Source organism: Xyrauchen texanus, chromosome 6 (genome assembly GCF_025860055.1).
Source record: "Xyrauchen texanus isolate HMW12.3.18 chromosome 6, RBS_HiC_50CHRs, whole genome shotgun sequence".
Classification (NCBI taxonomy): Eukaryota; Metazoa; Chordata; class Actinopteri; order Cypriniformes; family Catostomidae; genus Xyrauchen; species Xyrauchen texanus.
Window position 1 is genome coordinate 6,028,251 of NC_068281.1, and position 22,829 is coordinate 6,051,079.

Sequence of the window (22,829 nt, forward strand, 5' to 3'; positions counted from 1 at the left end):
CAAATGCTGTCGATTGAGCTTAACTTGTGAATTTTAAGAGAATCTGCCAAATCAAGTTTCATTTAGAACAGTTGTCCTAAGTAGGCGGTGTAGTTTAACCCATCTGTTTAATAATTTGGGGGATTGACATTATCTGTAAAACTAGAACAGGTGATGACTTTTACAAAAATTACACTTTAATTCCCATAAATATCACAATTAGAAATAACTTTAAAGTAATTTTAACATCACTTGAAAACAGATATGTCACAGTAGTACAGTGCATGTTCATTAAACCGATAACGACAGCCACAGTTGGTCAATTGGGAACACAAATGCAACCCTCTCACAACCTATGAACCTAAAAGCTTACAAATCAGAGAAATAGCCTACTGACCGCCGGAAGGCCCAACTGTCTGCTACTTTCAAATTATTATTATAATTGTTAATGAGAGCAGAACCTCATAGGCTTGGGTGTTTCTTCTGCAACTGTGCCAAAAAGCATCATTGAATTTTCAAAATATATAACAGTTTCTTTAGATTTACATTAGGAACAACACCAGATTCACATTCTATCTGAGCATACATGATGGGTTTTTTCAGCTCATAGTTAATAAATGGTTGAAACCAGCAATAGAGTGAAGTCCTTCATTGTAAGACCAGCTGTGCTTCTTTCTTGAATGTGGGGAAGTCTTAATTTCCTATTGACTCAAGTTTTCAAGGTAGAAACCCTGAATGTAGAAGTATCACTGATGCAATAGAGAGAATATTAGCTTAAATTTTCCATTTTAATTTTCCAATATCATTAGGAACACCCTCCATTCCGAAACTGCATTATCATGAGGTAGAAGTAGTTGGCATCGGCTCTCATGTTGTGTTTTTGCTGTTGATAAAGTCACATAGAAGGAAGAATGCTGATTACAGGGAATCTGTGTCCATAACAGGACAGAAGTCTTTACTGGAAGGCACTGACAGAATGAGCCGGCTTAAGGGGGCTGAAACGAGGACTACATCACTCTTGACTGGTCCATCTCTTCTCCAGCTTATGTTTGAGCTCATCTGTGAGGCCTGATGGGAAAAGACCAGTTTCGTTAGCCTAGTATTTTGTAATATTATTTTAATATGTTCCTCTGACATAATCAAAAACCAATGGACAGATGTTATCCATTTGTTTTTTTATAGATATATTTTATATTTTTAATATTGTTTTTGATGTTGTTCAGGGTTGTAAATAATAATAATTAAAAAAAAACATGAAGTTAAATGTTCAGTTATAGTCAGCACTCATAAGTCAAACCTGACACTTCAGGCCGCTCCTCTTGCATGCACACACATACACAACAGTTGCCAACAAGACAGCGCGTGTGCACTGAATTGAGTTAGTATTTGGGGTAATCAATACTGTAAAAAGACATTAATGTATACATATATTACTTAATATTAAAATCCATTTATTCTGGGTTTTACTAAATACATTTGTGGCTTAAGCCCCGGTACACCAACTCTATAGCATCGCCCATGGAACATTATGCCACAAATGCTGTCGATTGAGCTTAACTTGATCCCAGAGTATTCTTTTTAGTATTTTTATCTTTTTAAAGCGCTAATTTCTTATGTAATAAAAAGCATTTATTCCATAAGAAACTAAATTGTGGCCTTGGAATGTGTTAGATGGTATGTTTTTCCATCCATCCATCCATCCATCCATCCATCCATCCATCCATCTTCAACCGCTTATCCAAAGTCGGGTCGCGGGGGCAGCAGCTCCAGAAGGGGACCCAAACTTCCCTATCCCGAGCCACATTAACCAGCTCTGACTGGGGGACCCCGAGGCGTTCCCAGGCCAGTGTGGACATGTAATCTCTACACCTAGTCCTGGGTCTTCCCCGAGGCCTCCTCCCAGCTGGACGTGCCTGAAACACCTCCCTAGGGAGGCGGCCAGGGGGCATCCTTACCAGATGCCCAAACCACCTCAACTGACTCCTTTCGATGCAAAGGAGCAGCGGCTCTACTCCGAGCTCCTCACGGATGACTGAGCTCCTCACCCTATCTCTAAGGGAGAAACCCGCCACCCTTCTGAGGAAGCCCATTTCCATTGCATTTTTACAGCTGTGCTAAAATCGGTTAACATGGATGGGTGAGACACTTACTCTGTGAAAGCAGTGAGGGACACTGAACTGGTCTTTTCATGGAGTTGGATGGGGAGCCGGACGGGGAAAATGATTGAGGGGAAGAACTGGGAGATCTCGTCTGCGATCGCAGCGTCCATTTGTCGGTTCCTACTACACAAATACACGTGTACACACAACACACACACTTGAATCTTAAGAACTTGTGTGGTGCAGTGGATAAAGATCTGGGCTGGCAACCGAAAGGTTGTTGGTTCAAAACCCATAAAGGTCCACCACCATTGTACCCTAAAGCAGGTTACTGTAGAGTTCTCATGCTTCTCAGTGTTATGCAACCTTTAAAACTCCACATATTGTACACAGATTGAAACTTGTTTCATACTTTTGCAACACGAGTCACTAAAGCATCCAAATGCAACTGTTGCTGCATGTTGTTTGGCTGGAGCAGGGAAACTAATGGAGCAGATGATTGGCTGAGATATTTCATAGGCTTCAATCATAAACCATGTGACATAAAGCACTCCTGACACAGTGTTTGTTTAACCAAAAATCCTTCAGTTGCCAGGCCACATTTTTAACCACTAAGGTTAGGAAACGAGAATCTGTTAGTGTGGTACCTTGTTTAGGAGGCAAGGAAGGAACTCTAGAGATTGGTCCAGCTGGTGCACAGTGAAGAGTTCTCTCTCCATTCTCATCGTTGGATGACACAAATGCTACAGGAAAAGAAGTTCAAACACTGAATTTAGGACAAAGTGTGAAAAGGCATTATTGTATGGTCCGGTATCCTTTTTGCCATTTGTAAAGCCAAATGAAGTATTTTGGTTGTTTGTAGAGAGTCAGGACAGTCTATATTCCCTGTTTGAGTTTTCCATGAACTTGTGTTTAAGTTGAAAGCTATTATAATCTATCCTTTGATACTAAAATTTTCTAAAATTTGCTTTAAAATTATAGAATCGTTGAAGAATCAATCATTGGTGTATATGTGTTTGTATGTATTTGTGACATACTGATATTTTCCTCATAAGGCTCCTCCAATATAAATGGTTGAAGGGTGCCAGCGGATTTCTCCACGAGAGCACTGATGACATCATGAAGTGTGGGACAGGGGATCTAAAGAGAGAGAGAGAAAAAAAATGAAACTTGCTAAAAATCCCAAGGTTGATGTTTTGACACTGATTGCCTTTGTGAAGGAACACATTTCACATACTGGGGTTTCCACGTCGATGATGTAACCATCTTGCGGCTTCTGTGTCACTCTGTAATGTCTGAACACTGATCTGCAAAAAAAATAAAAAAAACTTTTACAATTGTTTATCTAGAAAAAACTTTTATCCAAAGTGACGTAGTGTGTATTCAAGCTAAACATTTATTAAAGGAATAGTTCAACCAAAAATGAAAAATCCCTCATCATCATTTACTCACGCTTATGCCATCCCAGATGTGTATGACTTTCCTTCATCAGCTGAACTCAAATTAAGATTTTTAGAAAAATATCTCAGTTATGTTGGTCCATATAATGCAAGTGAATGGGTGCCAAAAAATGTTAAGCTCCAAAAATCACACAAGTCAGTATAGAAGTAATCCATTTGACTGCAGTGGTTAAATCAATGACTTCAGAAGAGATGTGATAGGTGTGGGTGAGAAATAGATCATGCTCAGTCAATTTCCACTTTAACTTACATATTCGTCTTTTTGGTGATACACATTCTTTGTTCATATTGTCTCCTACTGGGCGGGGAGAAGAATTTCTAGCAAAAATGACTTAAATAGTTCCTCATCCATACCTATCATATAACTTCTGAAGACATGGATTAAAACACTGGACTCATATGAATGACTTTTATGATGTTTTTATGTGCTTTTTGGAGCATCACATTTTTGGCACCCATTCACTTGCATTGTGTGGACCTACAGAGCTGAAATATTCTTCTAAAAATCATAATTTGTGTTCTGAAGAAGAAAGTAAGTAATACACATCTGGGATGACATGAGGGTAAGTAAATGATGTTATTGGACCTTTTCACTCATGGATTCAATTAATCATGTCTGACTGTATATAGTGAATATCTACAATGGCATCTGTAACTGAAAATAACTTTGTTTGAATGAGGTGTCAGTGCAATTCCAAGATTACATCTCTAAAAAATTACTAGGTGCACCTTTAAGTGTCTGCTCTTATAGATGAATTAAAACAGAAAGAAATCATACTGATGGAGATGGAGGTTTCTGTTATTTTTTACCCATTTAGGTTTTGCCGTGTGGTGACAGCGAGTGAAGATCCATCCCGGCCTGGTCTGAGCAGCATGTTTCCACAGTCTGGGTGTCTTTCTAATAACACTTCCGCTTCAGTACGAGACACAGGCCTGAAACACCTGCCAAACAATATACAGAAGCACATGTGAGCAACATAGAAGTTCGGGAACATACATACATGTTGGCCTAAGAACAGATTATTGACATTGATTAAACACGTGTGGGAGTTTGGAAAATATTTGGGCTTTTCAGCCAATGCTATCAACAATAATATGTCAAAAACATTCTAGAAATAAAATAGCCGATTATAACCCCAGCAAAACCCAAAGCTTTCTCCACTCCCTGTTTCTTATTAGTATTGATAAGAGAAACCTTTGAACTGGGCGTAATTTTAATAGGAACAAGGAAAAAAACAAACCAATAAGCTATCATAACAAATAAAGTGTGACATTTTATGAGAAGCTATTAACAGGAGATTGACGATATACCATTGCACTCCCTCATGGGTGTTTGGCATTCCTCATAAAACATTCTTAAAATTTCAAACTAAAACAAATAACAATCCAGAACATTGTTCCAATTCATTTCCTAGTTCAAAGAAATGACACATAGAACTACTGTTCTATGTTTTGCACTTGCAAAACTCATCACCAAAAGAATGCTAGCACATTGTTATGTGGTTGTTAGGGTGTTCTGGGTGGTTGCAAGGTGCTTACCTTGTTGAAAAATGTGTAATTTCTTCATCACTTTCTTTTGCTTTAACCAGTCTAAGCTGGTTTGTTAATATGGTCTGCTAGCCTGTTTATGATGGCCTGGTTTGCTGGTTTTAGAAGTATTAAAGCTAGGAGACCATCTTAAATTAACTATTTATTTTTACATTTGAAATGTTTTATTTTCAATAAAAATTTAATTTTTATGTTTAGACTTTCCTCTTTGAGACTTTTCCCGACCCAGACTTTCAATATAAACGTATGAAATTATTCTCACTTAAATTATCTCACGTAATTATTACATGTTTAAAACTATGATCATCTAAACAAAGAGTGAAATAAATCTAAACCATGAAATGTGAAATATTTATTGTGTGAAAATGTAAATTAATTTTAAAAAATAACCACTGTCCCAGAGTTGTGGCATCATTTCCACCACACCAAACAATTTTACCCAATTTTTTTTTTTTACAAGACTTTTCTAGAAGTCCACAGTTCTAAAAGCAGCCGAAGTTGAAGAAACACACAAATATGGCCTGGGCCCCTTCTTCGATGTAGATATAGGGTATTTTATGGTACTCTTAAAAAAGTAAAAGCACTCCTCTCTTAAAGGGTCACTACATGCCTTTTTTATTTTTTAACATGTTAAATTATTATAAGATTCGTTTTTTCACATATTTGTAAAACACGATAATTTTGTCAACTTCATTGTTAGAAACGTATCGGTTACCTAACGTAACCTCGGTTCTCTCTAGATGAGGGAACGAGTATTGTGTAAGCTATCTTACGCTACGGGAAAGATTCATATTTTCTGAGATATTGAAGCCAAAAAATTATCCTTAATTTTTGAATCCATTGTCAACGCAGTGCGGCAGCTGCAGACCTTGAGCGGGCTAGCTAGCGAGCTCATAGGTTGCTCTGCGGCAACTGCTGCAGCCTATAGACGAGCTTGGGCGAACTCGCATCCAATGAGAGGCGTCCGCGCGCGCTCACTGCATCAAAGCCCGCCAAAATGGGCGTGACTTGAGTGCATATAAGCGTAGTTCGTAGGCTCATTGACTGAAGCGAAAAGTCGCTCGTGGCGCGAGCACGGCCGGCTACTCAATACTTGTTCCCTCATCTAGAGAGAACCGAGGTTACGTTAGGTAACCGATACGTTCTCTTACAAGAGGTTCTCTCGTATTGCGTAAGCTAGCTTACGCTACGGGAACCCATTGTCAACGCCGTGATCGCCAAGCATCCACTGTATGAGCCCCAGGGAATTAAGGGGGACCCGGGGGAGCCCTTATGAGTGGGGAAATAATATTTGGCCGGCAAGAATGCGGTTCATTGATTGTGTAATACATAAGCACATAGTGGGAAGGGAACGACAGAGCGGCGGTGCCGGTCTTGTGTGGAATGTGTCCCATCAGTGCAGCTCACCAGGGGAGCTGTAGCGTATTAAACCGCTAGTAGTTTTGCCTGCAGAGCGGGCACTTCCATATTATAAAATCTGACAAAGGTGGAGGGGGAAGTCCATCCCGCTGCCACACATATGTCGTGAATGGAAATCCCGCTGGACCATGCCCACGAGGATGCCATGCCTCTAGTGGAGTGAGCCCTAATGCCCAACGGGCATGGCAGGTCTTTTGACGCGTATGCAGCAGCAATAGCGTCCACTATCCATCTAGATAGTGTCTGTTTCGAGGCGGCGAGACCTTTGGTGCGCCCTCCAAACGAAACGAAAAGCTGCTCAGAGCGTCTGAAAGCGGCGGAGCGCGCAGTATACAATCTCAGTGCTCTGACCGGGCAAAGGAGATTGGCGACGCGTTCGCTATCGGGTGCTGGCAGCGCCGATAGGGAAATGACCTGTGCTCTGAAAGGAGTACCGATCACCTTGGGAACATAGCCGTGTCTAGGCTTTAAAATGACCTTGGAGTCACTTGGTCCAAACTCAAGACACGCAGCACTGACAGACAGCGCATGAAGGTCTCCCACACGTTTGACTGATGACAGGGCAGTCAGAAAAACGGTTTTGAGTGAAAGGTATTTCAAATCCACGGATTGAAGTGGTTCGAAAGGGGGGGCTTTCATAGTTTCGAGAACTATAGAAAGATCCCAGATAGGAACCGATGGGGGCGCGGGGGTTCATCCTTCTAGCTCCCCTGAGGAAGCGGATGACCAGCTGGTTTTTACCCCATGACTGGCCGTGCAGGGGTTCAGCGAACGCCGCAACGGCCGCCACATACACTTTGAGCGTGGATGGGGATCTGCCCTTTTCCAGCAGCTCTTGTAGAAATACGAGCAGCGACGACACCCCACATGTCCGCGGGTCCAGGTCTCTGTTGGTGCACCATTTTGAGAACACAGACCATTTTGACGCATAGTCTTCTCGTGGAAGGGGCTCTAGCGTGTATGATGGTGTTTATTACTCCTTCTGGCAGAGCGACAGGTAGTCGTTGATCACCCACGCGTGCAGCGCCCAGCGCTCTGGGTGGGGATGCCAGATTGTGCTGTGAGCTTGAGAGAGGAGATCTGCTCTCACTGGGATGGGCCACGGCGCTGTCAGTGACAGCTGCGTAAGCTCCGGGAACCATGTCTGATTCTCCCAACGCGGGGCTATGAGGAGCACCGAGTGACGCGTTTCCCTGATCCTCTGCATTACCTGTGGCAATAGCGAGACGGGAGGGAAGGCGTAAAGCGGGCGTCTGGGCCAGTCCTGGGCCAGCGCGTCCTCGCTTTTCGAGAAAAATATTGGGCAGTGAGAGTTCTCTTTGGACGCAAAGAGGTCTATCTCTGCTCTGCCGAATAGGTGCCATAATGTCTGGACTGTTTGAGCGTGCAGGGACCATTCCCCTGGGGGAATATTGTCTCTGGACAGTCTGTCCTGGCCGTCATTCAGGTGGCCTGGCACGTGCGTTGCCCTCAACGAGCGCAGGTGGCACTGGGACCAACTCAGTATGCGTTTCGTCAGATGGAATAGGTTCCTGGATCTGACACCGCCCTGACGGTTTAGGTAGGATACCACAGATCTGTTGTCCGAACGGACCAGGACGTGGTGACCCTGAATGACCGGGAGAAGCGCATGCGCGTGCATCGACCGCTATCATTTCCAGACAATTTATGTGAAGGAGCTTTTCCTGAACTGACCATAGGCCAAAACCGGAGAGCCCTCGCAGACCGCGCCCCAACCTGTGTTGGACGCGTCTGTCGAGATGACTTTTCGGCGAGATACAGCTCCCATTGTCACTCCCCGCTGATACCATTCGGCCACTGTCCAGGGCTGCAGAGCTGAAATACAGGTCTGAGTCACCTTGATGGGCTGGCGGCCTGTGGCCCAAGCCCGGCGAGACGCTGGGTGTTTAGCCAATGCTGAAGCGGGCGATGTGCAGTAAACCCAGCTGAAGTACTGCTGCGGCTGAGGCCATGTAACCTAGAACTCTCTGGAATTTCTTCAGAGGCATGAGGCTGTTCATCTGAAAAGATGCGTCTAGTCGCTGAACACGGCGCGCGCGCTGTGTAGATAAGCGAGCCGTCATTGCCACGGAGTCTAGTTCTATTCCAAGGAAGGAAATTGTCTGACTGGGCTGTAGTGAGCTCTTGGTCCAATTGACTGCAAGACCCAAACTGTTCAGATGGCTGAGGAGAACTGCTCTGTGAGACAGAAGCTCCATATGTGACTGTGCCATAATCAGCCAGTCGTCCAAATAGTTCAAAATTCGCAAACCCTGTCTCTGCAGGGGTGCGAGCGCCGCATCCATGCACTTCGTGAAAGTACGGGTGCTAAGGACAGGCCGAACGGAAGGACGGTGTATTGATAAACCTGGCCGTCGAGGCGAATCTCAAGAATGGCCTGTGACGGGATTTATCTGAATCTGAAAGTATGCATCTTTCAGATCGAGAGAAATAAACCAGTCCCCTGGCGCACATGCGCGAGGAGTTTCCTGATTGTAAGCATTTTGAACGGTCTTTTGCAAGCACCTTGTTCAAAACCCTGAGATCTAATATGGGTCTGAGGCCGCCGTCTTTCTTGGGAACAAGAAAATAACGTCTGTAAAGCCCCGACTCGCTCAGAGAGGGTGGCACTTCTCTATGGCCCTTTTGCACAGAAGGCTTGCTATTTCTGAACGAAGCATGCACGCTAAGCTTCCGTGTTCACAGTGGTTTCGAGCTCTGAAGCGAGGAGGGCGGCGATCGAACTGTAGCAAATAGCCCTGTTGTATTGTGCTTAACACCCACTTGGATATCCCTGGAATAGCTTCCCACGCTTTGAAGCATAACGCTAGAGGGTGAATGGCCAATTCGCTCTGATTGCCGCACACAGAGCGCTGAACAAAATGTGTGAGCGCGTTTAGTGTGTTTACGCATGATTGCTCGCAGACAGCATGAACAGGCTGTTCTGTGAGTGACTTCCCGATTGGAATGAATGGGGAAAGAGTCACATCTGTTACGTGATGCGCAAGCATAGTCATGGGCACAGGACTTACACACAGAGGAATGTTTGCTGGCCGTGTAACAGAGCGGGCAGAGAATGGGCGCACGCACGTATTCGTGGGCGCATTTATTGACTCTAGCGCTCGAGCGGTTCGTAACCGCTTTATGTGAGCGTGCTCTGGTGGGGACACGAGACATGCAGTGCTTGTGTGTAGAGGTGAACACCTGATTGTGGGCACATTTTCTACACATAAGACATGTTTGCTCTTTACAAGATTTATTTGGGCCGCCGTGAAAACGGCGTTTGAGTGCAGGCAAGCGGGCAGTGTCACCGGCTTGTTGGCTGCTAAATTCACCACTGCAGTAGCCTGAGAGAAGGGGACTGACAGGGGCTAAGCTTTGACGGTGGTCCGCCGCGGCGGACTGAGCCGCCGCTTGTTCAACACAGTTAGGAAGACTTCGCTGCTCGGGTTTCAGCGCTACCTTAGATCGAGGCCCGCAGGGGCGGCGGTCTGCGGCGGCTGTCTGAGCGCTGATCGAGGGCGGCCGCCCTGTCGACGCTGAGAAGTCTGGAGTTTGTTGAACTGGGCGCTGTGAAGAGGCTCGTGCAGGAGGCTGATCACGTGAGCGCCTGCAGAGGAGCTTAGCGACGCGGCAGGAAGAGGTTCATGGCTTGGTTGGCTTTCTGGACTTCTGAGAAGCGGTCAACAATGCCACTCACCGCGGAGCCGAAGAGACCGGTCGGAGAGAGCGGTGCGTTGAGGAACGTGGAGCGCTCTGCTTCTCCCATGTCGGCTAGTGTTAGCCACAAGTGTCTCTCGGTCACAGTCAGCGAGGCCATGCACTTCCCTAGAGCTTGGGCTGCAGCTTTGGTAGCGCGAAGGTCGAGGTCTGTCGCGCCGTAGATCAGTAACAGCCTCTGGGTGCCTGCCTTTCTCATCCCACTCCGAAGAAGGTCTGCTTGTAGGATCTGTAAAACGGCCATTGAGTGCAGAGCAGATGCGCTTGGCCGGCGGCGGAATAGGCGCGCCAACATAGGCGGAAGTCGTTCTGCAGGCCTTAGACGGGAGCACAGGCTTGGAACGCCATCTCGCGGAGGGCGGACAAAGGTGTGCTGCTACCGAAGTCCTCGACCGGGGATGGAGGAGTAGCTCTCTCAGTGGCGCCGCCCACCGACGCGAGAGAGGTGGAGACGTGGGAACGGGACCTGGCTGAAAAGGAGCTGCTCCACGCACTTTGCAAGCTCCGTGTGTAATTCCGCAGGAAGGGAGCGCCCGGCCGCTGGTGTAGAGCGGCGATGGCTTTGAAGAAAGCAGCCGTCGAGTCTGTTGGGTGCCTGCTCAGGGGCGGTGACCACTCGAGCCCGAGGCAGTCGACGGCCTGTGTGAGGAGGCGTGTTAACTCCCCTTCGACCCGGCGCGGGTCCTGCTGGATTCCTGGGCCGAGGAGGAGGCTTGGGAGCCTGACCACCTCGCTGTCCGAGCCATGATGGAACAGCGGCCCTTATCCTCCGCCTCGTCATCCGAGATGGCAGCAGTGCAGCCGCCGGCGGCAACTGCGCGTCCCGGGGGCGGGAGGGTGAAAGCGATGCTCGAGGGAGAGGCTCCGGCGAGGCAGTCGCTTCAACCACAGTTTCCGGCAGCCTTTGTGAGCGGCGCTTCTTCCTGCGCGGCTGAAGGTAAGGCGGCGCGGCGGTTTCTGCTTTGAGCGCTTCGAGTCCAGCCCGCAGGGTCGACATCGGTAGCTCCTCACAGAAATCGCATCCGCCCTCAGTGAGGGCGAGCTCTGCGTGCCCCAGTCCCAGGCAGAGAGCGCAGATGATGTGGCGGTGAGGCGCAAGTGGAGCGAGGCATCTTGAAAAAGACGCTCGTACTCTTTTGTGAATAGTTCGTGAGAACTAGCTTGCTGAATAAAAGGATACGTCGTCGGATGGCGTAGCTCGCAGGATGGCTGAAGATGGCTGAGACGGCCGGCTTCTTCTAGCACTGTCCACGCTTGCTTGATGCCCCTCGAACGGCGATGCGGCTTCCAGGTCAGCAATGCGAAGAGCTTCGCTGAAGAGATGAAAATCAGGGTTCCAGCCTACGAACTACGCTTATATGCACTCAAGTCACGCCCATTTTGGCGGGCTTTGATGCAGTGAGCGCACGGACGCCTCTCATTGGATGCGAGTTCGCCCAAGCTCGTCTATAGGCTGCAGCAGTTGCCGCAGAGCAACCTATGAGCTCGCTAGCTAGCCCGCTCAAGGTCTGCAGCTGCCGCACTGCGTTGACAATGGATACAAAAATTAAGGATAATTTTTTGGCTTCAATATCTCAGAAAAGATGAATCTTTCCCGTAGCGTAAGCTAGCTTACGCAATACGAGAGAACCTCTCGTAAGAGAACACTCGGTTCTGCTGCTGCTTCTCCTTTAAGACTTTACCGGAAACGCTCACCATTATGATTGGCTCTCTGCTCTTGACTGACCTGCTCTCTCCTTGCCATATCAGTGCTCACCACTACCGGGCAGGCTACGGATGTGATAAGGTAAAGTAGGCATTGATGTGTTATTGTGGAGGTGGTCCGATGCAAATATCTACCACAGTGTGACATCACAATGTGGAGGAAGTAGAGAAAAGGTCGTTTTGGCAGCTTGGTTTCAACAAATGCTCTTTTTGCAAAGAGGAGGAAGTTTTGAGTTCTGAAACCTACAGCATGTTTTTATAGCACAAAAGTTCAAGAAAAATGTGATTCCTCATGTCATGACCCCTATAAACAGATTGCACGATTTGAGGTATCATTCATGTCCGTAGCACATGTACGGGACAAGTTAACCAGCAAAGTTGAACACTTAGTGTTAAAGATTTGAACAAACCCCTAAACTGAAGTAAGTAGAAGCAATAGTAAACGTGATGCTTGCCTTAGCAAACACCCTACACTAAAAATGTATAAACACACAGGCACTGAAGAATGTCATCTCTGACCCTCAGCCCAGCTGTGGCCATCTCTTCCACAAATGCAAACACGCTCAGATAAACAGTGCACTTACGCAGGTATTTCCCCCACCAGTGGGAGCGAGAGTGGGGACGAGAGGGCTTTTGATGCTGCATGTGCCTTTTGTCGCATTTTCTCTTTCTCCACCACTTCATTTAGCATGTGCAGCTGTCCGGGCAGGAGGGTGAATGTGGTGGGCACAACAAGCTGGAATAAACCACAAAGCACATGTCAGTTGAATTTGTAGGGATAAACAAACAATGTAACGATTTTTGGCAACTGCCACTTTCATGCTCTGATCTATTTATCTAGGAAAATATGTAGGAGATGCTTTCGTGGTATTGTTTTGATTGTGTTTGTTGTTGTTAGCGGTCAAAGGGCAGTATGATGTTGATAAGGACGAATATGAGATCACATGAGGTTGTCAACGGATTGTTTTATGACTGTTGTTGTATTTCCTTTGTTGCATGTCTATAGTCACAGATCATATCAAAATTATAAAAAAAATCTAGTGACTGTCAACTGGCAGAAAATAAATCAGCGTGGCTAATATATCATTGTTCACTTACTGTAAGTAGTCATTCCACAATCTGTCTGTTCTAAAGCCTGGTCACATATTGTGCAAATGTTCTACTCTGAGATATTTGCTAGTAAAGTTTTACACTAACTCCTCCTAGAGCTTTCAATCTAGTTTTCGCACAGCAGACAATCAAAAATGGGAAAAATCGCCTAGACTTGCATTGATGGAATGTTCAAACAGGCCAACGGAATTCAAATTCAAATTTTGAATTAAAATGTAAACAAACCCAAAAAAGGCCTTTGACCTGCTTTAAGTTTAACTCTCTCTCTCTCTCTCTCTCGACAGTTTATCTGACTATCTACATGACAGTCTGTCTGACATTCATCTATTTGTGCTACTGTAATGTCTGCACAACCATTAAACTAGTTTAACTACCAGACAAGGCTTTGTCTTGACAAACTTTACCTATGTAGTTCTTATTTGCTGTCGTTAAATCATCAGAATTATTATTATCAAAAATTTACTGAAATTATTTCACCACATTGCTTTCTAGATATTGGCATTTTATTGGCCAATAAAAAATTACTTTTTTTGTTAACCAAGTCCTTGCACAACGGAAAGGATCAGTGGTGTATGCGGCATTCTTTGAAACTGGCCATAAAATTCAGAATAATTATAAAGTGCAAAGGTTTTCAGAGCTGTAGCCAAGCCAGCAATTTTAACTGTAAAGGTGTAAACTCATAAACTGATAGACCGAACAAAAATACAAGAATACTGACTGAACAATGCAACTTCTGCTCAAAAATATTTTTCAACTTGATTGTACTTACTTCAACAACAGAGTAGAGAAAACCTTTCCATAGCTCACGTGCCTCCAGATTTGGAGCCTGAGAGAGAAAGACAGAGGTATTTGTGCATCATAATTCAATGTAAAAGTTCTTAGTAGATTTCCTTATACTACTGCAATACATTATAGTCATTTGGAATATCTTACTCGGCTGATAATCAGATCTCAACATTTACATTTTTAGGAGACAGCAAAGCAAGAAGTACAATATAATGCCTCGAACTTGCTAAGAAAAGTATGAGCAAGAACTTACATTTTGGTGTGACACAAAAGAACAACAAGTGTATAAATAATATTGTTTATATTCAGTATATGGCCCATTCTACCAGAAAGTTTCAAACTCAGAGTTGGAAACCTCGGTCTACAAAATGTCTAAACCTCTGGCAACAAAAGTGAGTACACCCCTAAGTGAAAATATCCAAACACCCTCAGCGGTTTAGACATTAATGGCTGTGTGTTGAGTTATTTTGAGGGGACAGCAAATTTACACTGTTATACAAGTTGTACACTCACTACTTTACATTGTAGCAAAGTGCCATTTCTTCAGTGTTGTCACATGAAAAGATCTAATCAAATATTTACAAAAATTTGAGGGGTGTACTCACTTTTGTGAGATACTGTATACACACACACACACACACACACACACACACATAAGAGGAAATGTTTAGTAGTTCTTCTCTAAAGGCATTTGTTTAAGATTGTGAGGGAGTTTCCTCCCTGGCAGGGTTATTAATGGTATGAAATGTGTTGGGTGTAAACCGCTCATATGTTGACCCGTGATACCGAAACTTTTCTTCATTGTGTTGAAGTTCAATTCCATATTAAGTAATAGAATACTTTTTGAAGAGTGAGAAACCCACATGGAGTATGAGGAAAGTGAGGCAATCGCTTTACAGGTAGAAAAAAGTTGAGGTTAAAGATAGTATTAGGACTGAACTAAATATGTTGATCCACAAACATCAATGTGAGTCTGTGACATTTAGGGGCAAGTTAATCTGAAATTGGATATAACTCTAAAAGCAAAACAGAATACACAGGTGTGCTCAAGAAAAATCTTGTTTACTCACTCAAACAAAATGAATGTCTTTTAAAGATTAGATGCCATGAAGCCACCATGATCCTCGCAAACTTTGGCAAATGCAGAAACTACTTTCATCAAAGCATTTATTGTATTAGCTTGGAATGGTGTAAATATTTCCCTGTTGGACTGATATAAACCTGACTCCCAGGGATTAGCCCAGAGAAAGCTCTTGCCATTTTGTGTGCAATGTGCATCAGATGGTCCATTAAATGGTCTATGGGTGTGAGGCCAGGAGTGAGGAGTGTGTTTATGGAGTGTGAGGGGAGTTTGTGTGTGCTGACAGATGTTAACTACTTACGGTGAGTTTGATCTCTCCATCCTTCATGCGGAGATTCAGTCTGGCTGCTTCCAGATTCCTATCACGACTTGGATCATCAATCAGCGAAACAAACCCACTCAGATCCAACTTCTCTACATACTTAATCACAAAACACACACATGCAGTGTAACATTTCGAAGGGAAAGAACATTTACATTTGAAAATTATGTCCACAATGTTGCTCCAAACCTATATTTTCTTTCTTCTGTGAAACACTAATGGAGATCTTAGGAAAGTGGATGGTGATGTATACTGCCAAGCTTTAAAAGCACAATTTATGTAGCATAAAAGTGGTCCATATGGTCCATATGGCTTGTGGGTAATATTCCAAATCTTCTAAAGCAATGCCAGGTTTGCGTGAGGAACATACCGCCATTTTTGCCATTTCACTGATAATCCTACTCTGCCAATTCTCAATAGCAGCTGTATGTATCAAATATGTGGAGTTGCAATTAGTCACATGACACACTAGAACCAATGATGACCTTTTTTAACTGAACACAAGCACGAATGATTATCAGTCAACACACACACACACACAAAAACGCATTGAATTTACTTGATTTAATCATGTACATTGGTTCCCCATGAATCAATTAAGTTACATTAACAAAATTTCCTCTTGGTTTAGTTAAATACGTCATTGTCAAAAAACAATAATGTTCACGTAATTTCAACATACCAGAATAAAGTTTTTAAATGACCAAATTAAGAAGCCTCAAAGGGATTTTACGTGTCCCTAACATGATTCATTTCTTCCATTTTACATAATATTTTTGTTACATAACTTAAGCTATAAGGTTATGCTCGTTTGCTAACTTTTAGCTAGCAATAGCATACATTAGCATGCTAAATACTAATTGCTCCTTGTGTTAAGCAACATACAGAATAATGGTGACCTAGCATAACAGAATTTATTCTAAATGAACTTAACATAAACACTATCAAGTCTCCCTTTTAACTCATCGTGCTCAAAAATAAATAAAATAACACTTAATTTCAACATTTGTCCTTTCCTATGAAGTCCCATGCAACGCATGCTGGGAACTACAATTAAAAAATGTGAGTAGACTGAATGCAATTAAATTATGACAACATGTTAAAGAATTGGTGCATTAGCTCATTTTAATTAAGTAAATTTAACAAGCAACCAAAAATGATTGGTTCAAATTCAACCTACATCATTTATTCTTGTAGAAAGTAACATTAGTCAAAAGCCAAGAAAAGAAGTTCAGAAGAGAAACAGAATTTTGTTGTGTAGATCACAAATAATAGGTAGTAAATTGGACAACTGCTCAAATTTGGTCTCTTCCTCACACAAATCTATTTTAAGGCGTCAAAAACAGCAAACAAGTCATATGGAGTACTTTTATAATACTTTGTGGTATATTTAGCATTTTTTGGAACTTAGTCAATTGATTAAAAGTTTTAATCAAATTAATTACGCGATGTCCCGATTAATTAATCGCATTTAATCGCATATACAAATATTTGCTGAGAAAGCCCCTCATATAACAATAATTAAATATATAATGATGAAATAATAATACAATGTTATCTTTAAACATTTAAAAATAATTTTTTATATTTTTTTATACATTTTATATATATATATATATATATATATATATATATATATATATATATACACACTCACCTAAAGGATTATTAGGAACACCTGTTCAATTTCTCATTAATGCAATTATCTAATCAACCAATCACATGGCAGTTGCTTCAATGCATTTAGGGGTGTGGTCCTGGTCAAGACAATCTCCTGAACTCCAAACTGAATGTCAGAATGGGAAAGAAAGGTGATTTAAGAAATTTTGAGCGTGGCATGGTTGTTGGTGCCAGACGGGCCGGTCTGAGTATTTCACAATCTGCTCAGTTACTGGGATTTTCACGCACAACCATTTCTAGGGTTTACAAAGAATGGTGTGAAAAGGAAAAACATCCAGTATGCGGCAGTCCTGTGGGCTGAAAATGCCTTGTTGATGCTAGAGGTCAGAGGAGAATGGGCCGACTGATTCAAGCTGATAGAAGAGCAACTTTGCCTGAAATAACCACTCGTTACAACCGAGGTATGCAGCAAAGCATTTGTGAAGCCACAACACGCACAACCTTGAGGCGGATGGGCTACAACAGCAGAAGACCCCACCGGGTACCACTCATCTCCACTACAAATAGGAAAAAGAGGCTACAATTTGCAAGAGCTCACCAAAATTGGACAGTTGAAGACTGGAAAAATGTTGCCTGGTCTGATGAGTCTCGATTTCTGTTGAGACATTCAGATGGTAGAGTCAGAATTTGGCGTAAACAGAATGAGAACATGGATCCATCATGCCTTGTTACCACTGTGCAGGCTGGTGGTGGTGGTGTAATGGTGTGGGGGATGTTTTCTTGGCACACTTTAGGCCCCTTAGTGCCAATTGGGCATCGCTTAAATGCCACGGCCTACCTGAGCATTGTTTCTGACCATGTCCATCCCTTTATGGCCACCATGTACCCATCCTCTGATGGCTACTTCCAGCAGGATAATGCACCATGTCACAAAGCTTGAATCATTTCAAATTGGTTTCTTGAACATGACAATGAGTTCACTGTACTAAAATGGCCCCCACAGTCACCAGATCTCAACCCAATAGAGCATCTTTGGGATGTGGTGGAACGGAGCTTGCGTGCCCTGGATGTGCATCCCACAAATCTCCATCAACTGCAAGATGCTATCCTATCAATATGTGCCAACATTTCTAAAGAATGCTTTCAGCACCTTGTTGAATCAATGCCACGTAGAATTAAGGCAGTTCTGATGGCTGAAAGGGGGTCAAACACAGTATTAGTATGGTGTTCCTAATAATCCTTTAGGTGAGTGTATATATATATATATATATATATATATATATATATATATATATACAATCAAAAAATATTCAGATAATTAAAATGCATTACATTCTTGTGGCAGAAGAGTTAATAATTGATAAAACAATATAAAAGCAGCTTTAGAATACAATGTATTGTTTACTACCATATTATTGATCATAAGTCAATCATTGGCATACAGTTCACAGCAATCCATTTCACAAGTGAATTTGTAAATCAATTGGAGATTTATTATGAGGGCTTGTTTAAGGACTCGTCAATGTACACCTGCATCAGACATGCTTGTGTAGCGTCTCGGGTGCGTTGTGTCATAAACATAAAATGTTTAGGTCACTGTGTAAAATTAAATACAGTTTAATACTTAGAACACATCTTGTGTTTTGAACGCAAGAACGTAACGCATGTTTGTGTTGTTCTGCTGCTGGATGGTTGTTTAGTTCACTGTATAAACTGCGTGTTGTCCATACAGCTGAAGTTTCACTTACTGCCCTCTGGAGTAAACAGGTGGTACTGCAAGCTTGCATTTAATAAAATTAGTCACACTGAAGTAACATGTTAAATCGACAGCCCTAATTAAAACACATTAACTTAGAATGGTACAATCAAATAAATTTTTTATCAGTTGCATTTATTGTGTTAATTCCATGAACATCTATGAAAAATACTGTAAAAAAAATGGTGTATCTAAGTTTGCATGTTACTTGCATAAAACCACATTTATTCCTCTAGATAAACCTTCCCATTCCAAAGATGAGGTTATAGAGCCTGCCAGACCGAAAATCAATACTGAAACCACACTTAAGAAGAGTCTGATAGAAACCCGTCTGACTGTCTGCCATCTGCTGTTCTACAGCTGATCTCTCCTAATACTCAATGATTGATAGAGGATTGTACATAGTTAACACAAAGTGAAACATCTGTACTGGTAGCCAGAACTGGCTCAGTTTGTTTTCAGCTTCAGTGTTTTAATAAACACAGAACTATCTTGAGATCACTGTGTTTGATATAAAGGGCCTTGAATATTCCACTTACATGTACATCCTTAGCATTGTTGAAGAAGTACAGCATGTTTCCACATAAACAGGTCCACAGACGGCGAGCTGCCTGCACAAACACAGAATAAAAGCAAAAAGAAAATCATGCAAACAAGCACTAAATGTTCAAACTGAATGCATGCAAACATGAAACATTTGCAGATATTTGCTAATGTAATATACAGTAGAGCTAGATGTTTATATTTCCAAAGAAAACATGAGAGTTGCTTGCTTGACACCACGATTCTAGGTTGTTGTAGGTGGTTGCCAAGGCATTTTCTATGCCATTTCTAAGGTGTTCCAAGTGCTTTTTCTATGTTGCTATATGGTTGCTAGGGTGTTTAAAGTATCATTCATTTCTGTAACGCAAACTATGCGGGACAGGTTATGCAACAAATTTGAATACTTTTGTTAGCCTGATCTTCACATGGTGAAATGTCCATTGAGTGGCGCTAAAAGAAAGTTAAATGTTTTGAATTTTAAACCAACAAAACCGTCTTCCCTACCAGGGCTGGATTGGCAAGAGAAATCAGCCCGGGATTTTACATAGCAACCAGCCCAGGAGTTGTTGAGCGGGACGGGGGGTTTTGTGTTCAATGTCCTTTTCTGCATATTGCGGAGCAGTTTTGTGGTCCATTATGCATAACGCGGCGGCTTATTTTAGCTTATAGAGGCCCAGCATACCGCACCCCTCGGCCATTCCTCCCCTGATCGGCCCCAAAGTGCATCGGCCCACCGGAAAACTGTCCGGTATGCCAGATTTCTAATCCAGCCCTGAGCCCTACCCTAAACCATAAACCTAAACCGAAGGGATAGTGTCATATAATGCAAATTTGAGATGAAAAATTCAATTGCTGAAGCAACCACATCATTTCGCAGTGCTTCTATGACGCTTCCGACACGCGTTGATTTGTGTGCTCTTCAGGACTCATACCCCGTTCCTTTGCATTGCAAGTGCAACGCTCTATCTGCGTGAACTAGCTTGCAAATGCTGTTATGACATGCAAATTATCAAATGAATTTCTTTACAAGTAATGACATGCGCTATAGTAAAAGAGTTTAGATGTAATAATATAGCAGTGTTTGAGGAACCAGGTGAAATGTACATGTTTATTAACTGATAATCTGCCATTTTACGTGCGATTTGAGTGAAAGAAATAAAAAAATGTCGTTCTAGCGCCTCTAGTGTTCATTTCAACATGAAACCACCACGATAGTTACCACGAGCCACGTAAAAATTATTTTGCTAAAATGTTGTACCGTGGTTCTATGAGACCAAGTTGTCAAATCTCTACCCCCAAACACGAGCAATTGTAATAGCGATGCATGCCTTAGAACGATGTTATTGTACTATTGAGGAGACATCTCTCTTTGGATAATGGACAGTTAAATGTCTTAAACAAATCTATTGGGTTGGCTTTTAAGCTCTATCTCTAATACTCTGCTCTGTTTTACTCAATCCTGATCTCAGTGGCCGCTTACGGTTCCCTGGGGTTCACACTTACCGACCCGCAGCACAGCTGTCCAAAATCTGAGCCCCCACCACCACCACACACACACACACACACACACACACTGTGCACCTGAACCCCACTATTCCCTCCTGAATATACATTTTCTGACTAATTTGTGTATATGGCCCTCTTTGTCAACACCCTTCTGTATTGTATTTCTGGGCGAAACTGAAATAGTACCCTTCTAACTTACAGTATCGACCAGCCCAAATTTCCCTTAGGAGATTCTATTCAAGACAAGACAATTTAAAACTGGAATGTTCAGTGCTCCATAAGATTAAGTGGCAGCATGCAGCAGATAACAGTAAATGCAATCTGATGGCTGATGATAACACACACGCAATTGTGAGCTGTATAAATTAAAGCACACACTCTGGACTGCACGTTTGCATAATTGTGTGTCTATTATATTAACAGCTTCCAGGAATTTAAAGCACACAATAAGCGCAAGCAGACAAATAAAAATAAGTTATAAGACATTTAAAGGGCTGCCAGACAAACATGCGCGCAAAAGAGCGACATCAAGCTTCATTCGTTGACTGATATGCAACATTGAAGTGTTCACTTGGCAATCTGATGTTATCAGATAAAGCAGCTGATCGAGCCCTAGCCTCGCCCATAACCAGACATAATACGCACTGTGACCAATGCATTGGCTACAGTGCTTTATTATATTAAATAAATATTTTGACTTGTCATATTGAAGCAGCATGTCCGCTCACCTTCTCTTTCGGTCCTCTTTTCTCGAGGTATCCCTCGTAATAGCAGGACGGCAGCTGTGTTCTCAGGCTCCTGGCGCGCGCAATCGGTGGCACAGCCGCCATGTCTCCAGTAGCACAGCCCGGTACTGACAGACACTAACACAGCAGCGGCAGCAGCAGCGGCAGCGGGGACAAAGAACGGACCGGGGGAGCGACACGCCTTCTTTGGGTGAGAGATGGATGGCACTGGATGCGCGTGATTAATCATCCCATCACTGACACGCATTGAATAGACGCAATATGCTACCCTCCGATTACGTTATCTTCAGTTCGACTGCACTTGAAGTACATTTTGGTCATTTTTCTAGTCGGCTACTTAATTGGTCTATAAACCAGTTTTAGAGTATAAAATAGTATGGCTTCTAGAAAATTAAAAACAATAAGTCATTTACTATGTTAACAAAACATTAAAATATAAAAAAAAATAATTATGTAGTTAAAACAACACTATAATATGTATTATGACATTTATTACTAATATTATTATTATTACAATATAATGTATAACATATGAAAATAGCCTATATTTGTTATATTTAATAAATATATTTGAAGTTTATTTTATTACTTTAATAAAGATATCATTCATGATAAAAAAAATACCAATATTTATGGTTGAAACAGTTAAATATTTTTTATATTCTGTTTAAATCAAGCAAGACACGTTTATATATATATACAGTGAGGAAAATAAGTATTTGAACACCCTGCTATTTTGCAAGTTCTCCCACTTAGAAATCATGGAGGGGTCTGAAATTGTCATCGTAGGTGCATGTCCACTGTGAGAGACATAATCTAAAAAAAAAATCCAGAAATCACAATGTATGATTTTTTAACTATTTATTTGTATGATACAGCTGCAAATAAGTATTTGAACACCTGTCTATCAGCTAGAATTCTGACCCTCAAAGACCTGTTAGTCTGCCTTTAAAATGTCCACCTCCACTCCATTTATTATCCTAAATTAGATGCACCTGTTTGAGGTCGTTAGCTGCATAAAGACACCTGTCCACCCCATACAATCAGTAAGAATCCAACTACTAACATGTCCAAAGACACTAGAGACAAAATTGTACACCTCCACAAGGCTGGAAAGGGCTACGGGGAAATTGCCAAGCAGCTTGGTGAAAAAAGGTCCACTGTTGGAGCAATCATTAGAAAATGGAAGAAGCTAAACATGACTGTCAATCTCCCTCGGACTGGGGCTCCGTGCAAGATCTCACCTCGTGGGGTCTCAATGATCCTAAGAAAGGTGAGAAATCAGCCCAGAACTACACGGGAGGAGCTGGTCAATGACCTGAAAAGAGCTGGGACCACCGTTTCCAAGGTTACTGTTGGTAATACACTAAGACGTCACGGTTTGAAATCATGCATGGCACGGAAGGTTCCCCTGCTTAAACCAGCACATG

At 42.6% G+C, this 22,829-nt stretch overlaps 1 protein-coding gene across 2 annotated transcripts; it reads right to left on the bottom strand.

Annotated features, from left to right (window-relative positions):
- Positions 1-118: 118 nt before the first annotated feature.
- Positions 119-21,624, bottom strand: LOC127645089 (signal-transducing adaptor protein 2-like). Of its 2 annotated transcripts, none has more exons than XM_052128612.1 (11): positions 21,382-21,624; positions 19,144-19,215; positions 15,208-15,327; positions 13,809-13,865; positions 12,514-12,665; positions 4,349-4,480; positions 3,316-3,385; positions 3,116-3,218; positions 2,726-2,821; positions 2,130-2,258; positions 119-1,047 (listed from the first exon to the last, which is right to left on the bottom strand). In XM_052128612.1, exons 1-11 carry the CDS (start codon positions 21,481-21,483, stop codon positions 992-994), a joined length of 1,089 nt encoding a protein of 362 aa, XP_051984572.1. In that variant the 5' UTR covers positions 21,484-21,624; the 3' UTR covers positions 119-991. The 2 variants fall into 2 exon arrangements, with proteins under 2 accessions (XP_051984572.1, XP_051984571.1); XM_052128611.1 differs by having other exon boundaries at positions 2,130-2,261.
- Between the last annotated feature and the right edge of the window lie 1,205 nt (positions 21,625-22,829).